Source organism: Suncus etruscus, chromosome 15, assembly GCF_024139225.1.
Source record: "Suncus etruscus isolate mSunEtr1 chromosome 15, mSunEtr1.pri.cur, whole genome shotgun sequence".
Taxonomy (NCBI): Eukaryota; Metazoa; Chordata; class Mammalia; order Eulipotyphla; family Soricidae; genus Suncus; species Suncus etruscus.
In genome coordinates, this window is record NC_064862.1 from 74,851,916 (window position 1) to 74,863,539 (window position 11,624).

Sequence of the window (11,624 nt, forward strand, 5' to 3'; positions counted from 1 at the left end):
TTGTTCTTGTCCTGAAAGGCTCTGCAGGTGAAGGGAGAGCGCATGAGGCTCCAGGAAGAGCTGGTCTCCAGGGGTCCCTGCACCCAGGGGGGGTCAGATGGGGTCCCTAGGGACCACACGGACTGAGTCTTGGCTGCGTCCTATATAGGTGGGGCTGGGGGAAAGAGTTAAGCCCCACTAACACTGAGGATGAAGAGCCCCCAGAGCCCCCCCTCTCTTGCTCTCTGCTCTGAGGGGGAGCCTGTCCCTCCCTCTGGGTCCCCACTTGGAGGCCTCAGGCTTTGGGAGCAGGAGAGGAGGCTCAGAGGGAGGGTCCGAGGGAGGAGGCCTCCAGCTGGGCCCCGCGTGTCTGACCACGGGAGCAGGCTCTGGACTCGGGGGCTGGGAACAGACGGTCCTTGGGGCTGGCTCTGCCGCCGGGCTGCTGAGTCACGCTCTCCCGAGGCCGGGCTGAGTCATTTAGCTGATGAATTGCAGCGTCTTATTCACTGTCGCCCCAGCGAGTGGGGGCTGCGAGCCCCACCCCAGAGTCCCCCCCACCCAACGGGACACTCAAGACACTCCAGCTGCTGGAGTGATCAGGAGGCAGTGAGATGGGGGTGACTCCCCCAGGTCTCAAGGAAGGGACCTGGCAGGCTCAGCTAGCCGGAAGAGCCTGCTCAGGGCCAGGATCTCGTTGGATCAATGAGCCATGGCTTTGCTTTGCTCCTTTCCGTGGAGGCTTCCGGAAGTGAATGGAGGGACAAGAACAGGGCCTGGCTGGCAGCAGAACCGAACTGCACCCCCTGCTCCGAGGGGTCACCCTGGAGACCAGAGTCCAGGTGGCTTAGCAATCAGCCCCCACCGGGCTGGGAGATGATGCAGAGGCCAATCTGGTTTCTGGGTACCAAGCATCGCTGGAGTAGTCCTGAAGACCCCCATCACTATTGGGTTGACCAGACACTGCAGGTCCAGAGCAAAACCGTCTCTCTGGGCTCCTGCACTGAGCCAAGGTTGGCTGAGAATTACAGATGGAGCCCTTGAATTCTACATGGGACCCATATGTCCTCATAAAGAAACAAGGACTCAAGTGTTTTTTTCTCAGGACTCTGGAAGGAGTCCCCAAAGTTCTGCAGGGTGCTCTGAAGGCAGAGCTGGACAATGGGCTACTCTCAGGGACCTGGGCCCTGCTAGCCTTATGGGATGCTGTGAGGCCCTGTGTTCTTTCCTGACTACTTCCCTCCACCTAGGAAAGTGGGAACAGTCCAGGCTGTGCCCACTTCACAGGTGGCTCCTTCAGTGACCCCAGTGGAGCCAGGTATGTAGGGGGGTATAAGCCTGGGCCCGCCATTCCCCCAGGGACTTCATGGTATCATCATTCATGCCAGTCAGGGGTGACCTACAGCCAGGCTCCCTCTGACATCTGGGCCCGTAGGTTGCCCTCCCCAACAAACGCACAACACTCTCTGAGAAGAGGTTTGATAGAGTTTTATTGAGTGATAGAGAAAGTTCCAGCTCAAGGGCTCAGCCTGCCAGTCCCCACCCCTCACCCCCATACTCGTCTCAGTCATATGCCCTTCCCTACCTGGTCTCCAAGAGGCTACTCCTGGGGTGCTAGGTGAGGACACCTGGGCCTGTCACCTCCACTTGACAATCAAAGACGCTCCCAGATGTCCTTTGCAAACTCCTGCCAGATCCCCTGAGATCAACCATCTGGTCCCCCCAGGTTTCTGCTCCAGCCACCTCCTTTCTCCCAGCAGAACCCCATTATCCAGCCTCTCTGGCAATCCTGTACCTCAACTGCCCAGGCCCTTAAACACAACTCCACGTGCCCTCCCCAGCCCTCTAACTTTCTCTCCAAGGGTTTGAGACTCAGAGATCTTGACCACTCAGAGATCTTGACCACTCAGAGATCTTGACCACCCACATGCAGGGTGGATACTACAAGACTCAGCAGCCAGCTCCTTCTCTTGCTCCTGCCCATGGACCAGGCCTGGTTTCAGGCAAAAGACCCACTTCCCTACATGGTTAAAAGGCTGGGCTACTCCAGCCCATTTCCAGCTTCTACACAAAGTCTTGTATCATTGGCTTGGAATTTGGTTGCATCAAGTCCCTAGCACTGACTCTTTAAAAAAGACCAACAAGCAGTTTCCTCCAGGGCAGAAAACTTGGGGTTAACAACTCTCACCCCCACCTAAACTTCCCCTATGGAAGGGCCGCTGTACATTCGATGGTCACTGAGTCAGTGGAAACCTTCCCTAACTCTACCTCCAGGTGGCGCAAAATCTATCCCCAAATTGTTTACCCCCTGGGAGCTCCCAACAGCCCAGAGGTGGAGGGTGGACACCTCGGGTCTCAAAAGCCCCTGGACTGACATCGAGACCAGGGTGCTGACACGAAGGGTGCAGGCTCAGCTTACACAGCGATTGTGGCAGGGGAGATGACATCCCGGTCTGGCAAGAGGATTTCAAGCCTCTCATACCTTTCTAAAAAGGCCTTTTCCTGTCAGCCCAGGTTTCCTTTGCACAACCTAGAAAATAGACCAGGAAATGGGACTCCTGCCACATTAATGGACATAGTTCAAAATATTGTGTGTGTTGTGTGTGTGCGTGTGTGTGTGTGCATGTGTGTGTGCATGTGTGTGTGTGCATGTGTGTGTGTGTGTGTGTGTGTGTGTGTGTGTGTGTGTGTGTGTTCTGATGCATTGCATGACATGTGCAGCCTGTTATGATGTTTGGGGGAAGGAGGCTACTGTATTTCCCATGCTATTCCTGATTTCCTAACATCTGTAGTCCAACCAGGAACACGGCATCCATGATATCAGGGTTTATCAGGATCCCTGTGACCTACTGAGGACTTTGATCTAGACTTCCTGCTGCTACCCCTGCCTTGTTCCTCTGTGGGAACACGCTGGTATCTCTTTCCAGTTTACAATGCCCACCCACTTGCCCGCAGAACTAGGCAGCTCCAACTCTGAAGGTCCTGTGGGCTCTTCACCTGACCCTTCACCTTGGAAAGCTCAGCTTGGCCCTCAGAGCTCTACTTTGTCCCAGCCCCAACACATCCCACCCCTCCAAGTGAGCAGGAACCCCCAATCTCATCTACGGGAGTCCAGCTGCTTCTTGGTGGCAGTGGGCTGTGTCCACACTGCCCCCTACTGGACATTTCTAGCTGCCAAAGTTCCATGAGTTTGGGAGCTCCAGCGTCCGTCCCTATGGCATATCCCATAGAACTGATGGGAAATCTCTGGAATTCTTACACTGCCCCCACCCTTTTCTCTGGCAGGGATGGAGGGCACAATAATTAACTTGTGCTCAGGGCCACTCCCGGTGGTGCCATGAGGATCCAGCGTCAGTCACATGCAAGGCAAGCACCTTACCCCTGTGCTGTGTCTCTGTCTCTCTCTCTTTAAGACATTCATTTCAGGGCCAGAGCGATAGCACAGTGGGGAGGGTGTTTGCCTTGCATATGGCCAACCTGAATTCGATGTCCATTATCCCACATGGTCCCCCAGCACTGCCAGGAGCATTGCAGTGTGTGCCCCCACCGAAATCAAAACAACAACAAAGACTTTGTTCTTCCAGACACTCAGGGAGCACCAAGGGGGTCTGACTTGCCCCCTCGAGCCTCAGACATTCACTTTTCATTCTGTTTCATACTTGGTTTCCCAAGTACTTGTTTGGTCCAAACTAGTCGGTGGATTCAGCTAGACTTGTCTTCTACCTCTTCTGGAATGATCTGTCCCCACGGTGGAGGGAAGGGAGACTAACTACCAACCTGAATAAACTTTCCCAAGGCACGACTCAGTCAGGCACCCACTGACCTCTGGGGTCTGACCACCAGGATCTTTCCTCCAGGGGGGCTGCCCTGTCCCCCTTTCATGTCATTGGTGGAAACTGACACCATTATTTGCAAGGCCGGGAGCTTGCCTCTGATGTCGTTTTGGAGAGGTGCCTTTTCAGCAGTAAATATTAAAGCATGCGCCTTACGTCACAAGCAGTAATGAGCAGCCAAAAAAGCGTGGGGATGAATAAGAACAGCTTAAAATAACTCGCAGAAAACCCCATCCATGGGCGCATCTGGAGCCCATTTTCAGCCCAGCCTCGCTCAGACTTCCCTGACTGCCTGTCACTCCATGAGCTTCTGCTCACTCCAGAGACCCGTGATGACAGTCACATCTTCCTCCCCAAAAATAGTTGTCAGGGATTGTCGATCATGAAGGCAGGGCCCTGCAGTTCTAAACCCTTGGGTGCTTAGTCAGCACAGCCCACGATGGTCCCACAGACCCCAGAGCTCATGTGAGCTGGGAAAGCTTTTTCCTTTCACTGCTTTCCCCCAGAACATTTCCTAAAGGGGAAGAAATTCATCTTATGCCATTAAAAAAAAAAATTTGGAACCGGAATGATAGCACAGAGGAAAGGGCTTTTGCCATGTACACGGCTGACCCAGGTTCAATTCCTGGCGGCCCAATGGATCCCCTGAGCCTGCCAGGAGTAATTTCTGAGTACAGAACTAGGAGTAGCCCAAGCACTGTTGGGTTTGGTCCCAAAACAAAACAAAAAAGGAAACAACACAATCTCTTACTGAGTATGGTCCAATATCTCTCCAGGAACTTTTCTCCTACAGGGCCTGGAACCCGTGTCCCTAAGGCTGAGCTGGGAGCATAGGCTCTGGAGTTTGCTCCATGTGGGGCTTATGCTGGGTCAGGCCTCTGATGGTGGCTCTACCTTACTCACATCAATCCTACGTCAGTTTTTCCTCATGCATTTTCCCCTTGAACCTCCCACATTCTTGGATCTGTACACAAGCTCTCTCCCTTAATATCTCCCACTATCCCTCTGCACTTGCCTCAAATCCCCCTGGTTCCTATAAACACTCAGGTTCCCTTAGAGCCTCTCAATACTTCCTATTGCTACCACAGTCGTGCAAAAGGCTTAAACAGCAATGGTCACTGCCCCCCTACTTTATTCCGGCTGCCCCATTCAGCAAAAACTTGTCCTATCCACTGTCCCGGGGTTCTTTACAGCCTAGGCCCTCCTCTGGCTTCTGGGGGTGCCACAGTTTTCCCAGAAATCAAGGACCATGTTCTTCCCATCTTTGGACAGCCCTATGCATGCCAACACGTCTCAGAAGAAATTTTCTAGTAAACCCAGGGAAAAGACAATGAGATTCCAGGATTACCTCACATGTCCAATTAGCTCCCTGGGTGGAGGGACCCCTGGCTCTCGTGCTTCTGCCTTATCACCAGCCTACTGACGTGACATCCAGCCTTTGACCCAGAGTCCGCTCAGCGTCCAGTCACATGTCCCCGAGGCTGACACAGGGGCCTCGGCTTCCTGCTCAGGGCCAGTGGCCGGAGCAAGGAAGTCTCAGGGCTGGCAAGTCCAGTCAGGGCTGACCCTGGCTCTCAGCTTGCAGGGATGTCTTTTTGCACCCCTGTCCCCACTGGGATGGCTTCAAAGGGCACAGAGACCACAAATGCAATCACCTCAGAAATCTAGAAAGAGGGGCGAGAGCAGTGGCACAAGTGATAAGGTGTCTGTCTTGCCTGCACTAGCCTAGGACAGACCATAGTTTGATCCCCCGGCATCCCATATGGTCCCCAAGCCAGGAGCAATTTCTGAGAGCAGAGCCAGGAATAACCCCTGAGCGTCACCGGGTGTGGCCCAAAAAATCCAAAAAACAAACAAACAAAAAAGAAATCTAGACACAGATGTTAGGGGCACTGATACCCCCAAAAGCAATAGAAATGCTGAACTCATGAGCCCAGCGCATGGTCGCTGGCCATCTGGACGCCTCAGCATGGCTGGGCCAGGCCACCCTTTCCCATCCCCAAGGCAGGGTTGTGGCACTTTGGCACTTGCCACACATGTCTGCCTCTTCCCACCCCCCGGCCCACCCCATTCCTTTAACTGTCTGCAGCTCGAACCTTAAAGACATGGATGGTCCCATTACTGAGGGACACCACGAGGAAGCGGCCATCCACCATGGTGGTGACGCGCGGCTTCTCCAGGCCGTGGTAAGCCGTGAGGAAGTCGCCCAACAGCACCCCCTGGGGGTCGAGGACAACCACTTTGTTGACCTCACGGATGGTCAGGAAGATGTAACCTTTCTTGTCCACTGACACAGAGCCTGGCTGACAGCCGTGCAGGCTGGGCCCTCGGTACTCCCCAATCACCTGGCCCAGCCCGTCACAGACCACCAAGCTATTCTGCTGCCAATCAGACCCCACAAAGTGGCCCTGGTGGGTGGCGGCCAGGAACACGAGAGCCCGCTGGCCGCGGTTGGCCTTGCCACCGGGGATGAAGCGTGTGGCCAGGCTGCCTTCCATGTTGTACACCTCGACGTGGCCCGCCACGCTCACGGCCACCCGGTCACCACCAGGCAGGGCGGTCACAGCGTGGCTGGCCTGGGAGAGGCTCAGGGACCGGCGCCACCTCACCTCGCCATTGGGGCTGATGAGATAGAGCCGGGAGGTGGCCGAGAAGGCCACAGCATCCTGCAGGGCGGCCACACTGCAGGGCGAGCAGCCCTCGGGGACAGGCACTGAGCCACGGTAGTCGCCGTTGAGGGAGAAACGTTTCAGCGCCCGGTTCTGCTCGTCAGCCACCAGGATCTCGCGGGGCCCAAAGGGGCAGAGCCCGGTGATACGGGGTGCACGCTTGTCTCCTGGCATGCGCGTGGGGAAGCTGCAGGAGAAGATGGGCCTGGGCAAGAGGCCGGAGCCTTCCAGGGCAGGCCCCAGGGCCGGGCTGGCCTCCCGGGACATGGACTTCAGCCTGTCCTTGAACTTGGCCTTCTTGTTGGATCTACTCCCCCGGGGCATCTGGGATCGACCTTCTTTGGGGGTCAGGGCCCTGTCCTCAGGGGGTGTTGGCGCCCTCCCTGCACTGGGCTTCTCCTTCGGGGTTCCCTCCGGCCTGGGGCTGGGTGGGTTTCTGACACTGGGTGAGCCTCGGTCGCTCTGGGGTTCTGGCTGGTCCAAAGAGAGCAACAGCAGCTGGCAGGTGGTGTCGGTGCTGAGCGCAGGATGCAGCTGCAGCTGGGGCAGCAAGTGGGGTGTCGGCTTAGCCCCCAGAGGGGTGTCCTGCAGCTGACGAAGCCTCTGGGATATGGCACCCTCCAGCGATAGGATCTCAGCCTCACGGCCCAGGCTGAGAACCCTGCGGGCAAAGGCAGCAGCAGCTCTGGCTGCCTCCGCCTGGTCCTCCAGCTCCCTGAACCTGGCCCGAGAGGCCTCCTCAGCCGCCTCCATGTGGGCCCGGAGCTGCCCCAGAACCTCCTTCTTCTGGACCAGGAGCGCCCGAAGGAAGCCCTCGGTAGCTTCCTCCACCTGTGCCCCGACCTGCTGGCTCTGTTCTCTCAGCCGGTTCAGGGCCTCTTTCTCCTGAGTCTGAGCAGCCTCCAGCTGTGTCAGGGTCCCATCCACGCCAGCCAACAGCTGCTCCAGCGCTGGCTTCCGGGCCTGCACCGCCTCGGCCAGTGGCAGGCAGGGATGGTCCAGGTGGGAGTCCAGGCGGCACTCACGACACAGCAGCTGGGCACAGGGCTGGCAGAGGAAGCGCAGCGTCTCCCCTGGATGCTGTGGGCACTGGGCTGCCTGGCGCTCCCGGGCCTCCTCGTCATACCAGCCGGCCCGGTAGCCCACCAGGTCCACCACGCGGTGAGTGTGGGTCTGCCGGGTGCAGCGGTGCCCATCGGCACAGGCTTGGCACAAGTCGTCGGCGCAATCCAGGCAGCGAGCGGTGGCCGGGGCCCCCGGGGTGCTGCCGCCTCCCACCAGTGGGCATAGGGCACAGGCTGGCTTCCCACGGGCCACATCCCCAGCCCGGGCCATCACCAAATCCAGGAGCCCGTTGACGAAGAAGTTGGTTTTGAAGGCGGCCACACCGCCGGGGGGCAGGGGCACAGCCTCTCGGCACTCAGGGCAGCGGACCCGGCCATCCTCTGCCAGCTGTGCCAAGCAGCCCTGGCAATATGTGTGCAGGCAGGGCAGGGTCTTGGGCGTCTGCAGCTGCTCCAGACAGATCTTGCAGGCCAGGAAGTCGCTGCTCAGGGTCTCCAGCAGGGACGGGGCTGCCTTGGAGGACATGCTGCAAAGAAGGGGTTGGGGGCCTCGGGTCAGGGGCTGGAGGCCCCCCATGGTGGACCTGGCCTCCACCTCCCAGCACCCAGGTGCTGAATCTCACCTGAACAGCCTGGGGTGTCAGGGAGGTCTTGGGTTCCCAATTCTGCCACTGGGGCTCCGGAAGTACCTGTCAAAATTTAGGGACTGGTAGAGGGTCCAGGGGTGGGATGGGGTGTGGGGGCACCCAGGAGTGGCGCAGGTGGGCAGAGTGGCACTGGCCCCATATAGTGTTGAGATTGCGTAAGAGGCCCTGAATCCGCAGTTCCAAGAAAGGGAAACATAGTGCCCTCACTGTGCGGAGTTGATTCTCTGGTGCACAGACACCCCAGTGACTCGGGGTCCCTCCTTGGTGCAAACAGGGCTGGGAGTCATGTAGAAATGCAGCCCCTGCTCCAGAAGTGGGGAGATTTGTGGCAGTGACATGAGGGAGTGGCCCCAAAACTTTTAGGACTCTTGGGGGACTCCTGGGGGGGAATCAGGGAGCTGGCAAAGGATCTTCCTGGATCCAGGGGGGTGGGAGGACAGGGGAAGGCCAGGCCTGGCCTCTCCTGCTTCCGGTCCCCTCTCCCTGCCAACCCCCCAGGTCTCCCCTCCCCCACTCCCTGCAGCCCCCTCCCCCCTTACCTAGCCTGAGCTGACTCTGGGCTCCAGGGCCAGAAGTGGGGGGCCTGACGCCCCAAGCCCGCAGCTGCTGGGTGTCGGAAAGAAACAAAACTGAAACTGATCGTATTTGAGCAACTTCCGTCCTGCCTGGCCCTGCAGACTCCGCCTTCTCCCCTCCCGCTGCCTCCGGCCTCCCTGGGAAGCTCAGAGAAAGGGGCCCTGGGAGGGAAAGCTTGGGGGGACCCTTCAGGCTTTAACCCTTAGCTGAGACTGAAGAGGGGGCAGGCGGGAAGAAGGGAAAGGCTCCAATCTGAAAGGGCTTCCTGGAGGTGGCTTCATTTGGAGGGTGCAGGTGGGTTCCCCTCCAATGCTTAGGGCAGTGAAACAGGATGCAGGACACGCCCTGTGCCACCTCTTCCCTTCACTGTCACTTGACTAGCAGCCGCACCCCAATTCTTTAAGGGTATGGGGGAGAAAACCTAGTCCCAGGGATGAAGTTGGGGGCCACCACCCTGCAGAGTTCAGAGTATGAGATTTATCTGCTTCTGTTTTTTTCATACCACACCCAACACTGGGACTCAAGACACCTGTGGGAGGGCTGGGCCATGGGGCATAGAACCTGGGCGCCCTGCATGCAGAGTCTGGTCTCTGCCTGTCCAGCTCACACGTGTGTGTGTGTGTGTGTGTGTGTGTGTGTGTGTGTGTGTGTGTGTGTGTGTGTGTGTGTGTGTAAGAGTTTCTTCTGTCCAATCACAGCAAAGTTTTTTCCCCAACAGGAAGTAGAAACTGGGGAGCAGCCTAGGGCTGTGGGGGGATGTTCACAGGGGGCTGTGGTATTAGGACTCCTGGTGGGCTCACACCAGCCTAGAGAACTGAGGGGTCTAACTGTAGGTCTGTGGGGGGACTCACAGGGCAGGTTTTGGATGGAAGGGCAGGAAGAGGCATAGGTGCCCCCCAACTTGGGCAGGGCATGAAGTTGGGGGCAAGGGAAGACAAAAGTGGCCCCAGTTTGGGGCTTGTTCACATGCTATTAAATCTGTGACTTGATGGCGTGAATTGGGGGACCCAGGGGCAGGGTCTGAAATATATTACATAGGATCCCAATCCTGCAGGGACTCTGGGCAAAATCCTGCCATCAGCTCAAAGGCCGTGCTGCAGGAGGTTGCAAACAGGAAAAGATCAGGGGCTGGGGGCAGATGGAAGTGGAAGGTGTCTGGGTTGGGGTGTACGCGTGGCCCTGAGACTTGGGCACATACAAGACCCTTGTGGGACTGGAGCGACAATTCATGGCCAGACACTTGTCTTGCCTTTATCCTATCCAGATTCCATCTCAGCACCCCCCCTAGGGTCGCCGGAGCCCCACCAGAAGTGATCCTGGGTGTAGAGCAGAGGGTAAGCCCTGAGCACCAATGGGTCTGGCATTCCAATAAAGATGGGCGAGGTCGATTTGTTGAGTTGTTTCAGTTCTGAGTTGAAGGACAAGACCACACAATTGAAATAAAGCAAAGCGGGGCTGGTGAGGTGGCGCTAGAGGTAAGGTGTCTGCCTTGCAAGCGCTAGCCAAGGAAGGATCGCGGTTCAATCCCCCGGTGTCCCATATGGTCCTCCCAAGCCAGGGGCGATTTCTGAGTGCATAGCCAGGAGTAACCCCTGAGCGTCAAACGGGTGTGGCCCAAAATCCAAAAAAAAAAAAAAAAAAAAAAGAAAGAAAGAAAGAAAGAAAGAAAGAAAGAAATAAAGAAAGAAAGAAAGAAAGATAGAAAGAAAGAAAGAAAGAAAGAAAGAAAGAAAGAAGGAAGAAAGAGAAGAGAAAGAAAGAAAGAAAGAAAGAAAGAAAGAAAGAAAGAAAGAAAGAAAGAAAGAAAGAAAGAAAGAAAGAAAGAAAGAAAGAAAGAAAGAAAGAAAGAAAGGCAAGACTGTATTCTGTCACTAACAGCTCCCAACTGACCAGCCAGGACCACCTCCCAGAGAGGTGACCCCCACCCCAGTGGGATAGTAACCAGCTTATACAGTTTACATAGGGAAGCTCATAGTTGGAAAATGGAAATTTAGCCTTTTTGGGGGTGGAATCACACCCGGTGGCACTCAGGGGTTACTCCTAGCTCTGTGCTCAGAAATAACCCCTGGCAGGCTTGGGGGACCATATGGGATGCCAAGATTTGAACTGCCATCTGACTTGTGTTGGTTGAGTACAAGGAAACGCCTTACTGCTGTGCTATAGCTCCAGCCCGAAATTTAGCCTTAAAAGAGATGATCATGGGGCCCGGAGAGATAGCACAGAGGTGTTTGCCTTGCAAGCAGCCGATCCAGAACCTAAGGTGGTTGGTTCAAATCCCGGTGTCCCATATGGTACCCCGTGCCTGCCAGGAGCTATTTCTGAGCAGACAGCCAGGAGTAACCCCTGAGCAACGCCGGGTGTGGCCCAAAAACTAAAAAAAAAAAGAGAGATGATCACATGCCCTAAGCACTTTGGTCAGATGGTTTAGGTGGATCTTTGTAGTTTATAATTGAATCTTACATTATGCCACAGAAAAGCGGAACTTGCTCTCAAGAAGAAGGAACTAACCATTTTCTGGTTCAGAACCCAGGACAACTAAGGGGCCTTCACAAAATGTCTCCCAGAGCCAGCTAACAAGGCTGCATGGAGGAATTCGCAGAGATAGAACAGCCCAGCCAGAAGGTGGAAGGTGACTAGGTAACATAGCAGGTGGCAAGCTGAGACCTGAAGACAATGTCCCTAGAGGACCAGAGCGTCATCCTTTTCTGGATCTTTCTCGAAAGTTCAGCTGCTAAATATGATCAATCTTAGTCTCCCTTGCCAGAGACAGACTTCTTATGGCTGATAAGGAAACCAAGTTAGGGAGACCAAACATGTCACCTGCTGTCCAGGGCAATTAGTGCCGTGACAGTGCAG

At 56.0% G+C, this 11,624-nt stretch overlaps 1 protein-coding gene across 1 annotated transcript; it reads right to left on the reverse strand.

Moving 5' to 3' along the window:
• Window positions 1–5,887: 5,887 nt before the first annotated feature.
• TRIM56 (tripartite motif containing 56) lies at window positions 5,888–8,799 on the reverse strand. The gene is made up of 2 exons (XM_049787850.1): window positions 8,732–8,799; window positions 5,888–8,072 (listed from the first exon to the last, which is right to left on the reverse strand). Exon 2 carries the CDS (start codon window positions 8,069–8,071, stop codon window positions 5,888–5,890), a length of 2,184 nt encoding a protein of 727 aa, XP_049643807.1. The 5' UTR covers window position 8,072; window positions 8,732–8,799.
• Between the last annotated feature and the right edge of the window lie 2,825 nt (window positions 8,800–11,624).

Excerpts from the sequence above, each read along its gene's own strand:
- TRIM56 (XM_049787850.1), bottom strand. The coding sequence starts at position 8,071 with ATGTCCTCCAAGGCAGCCCCGTCCCTGCTGGAGACCCTGAGCAGCGAC.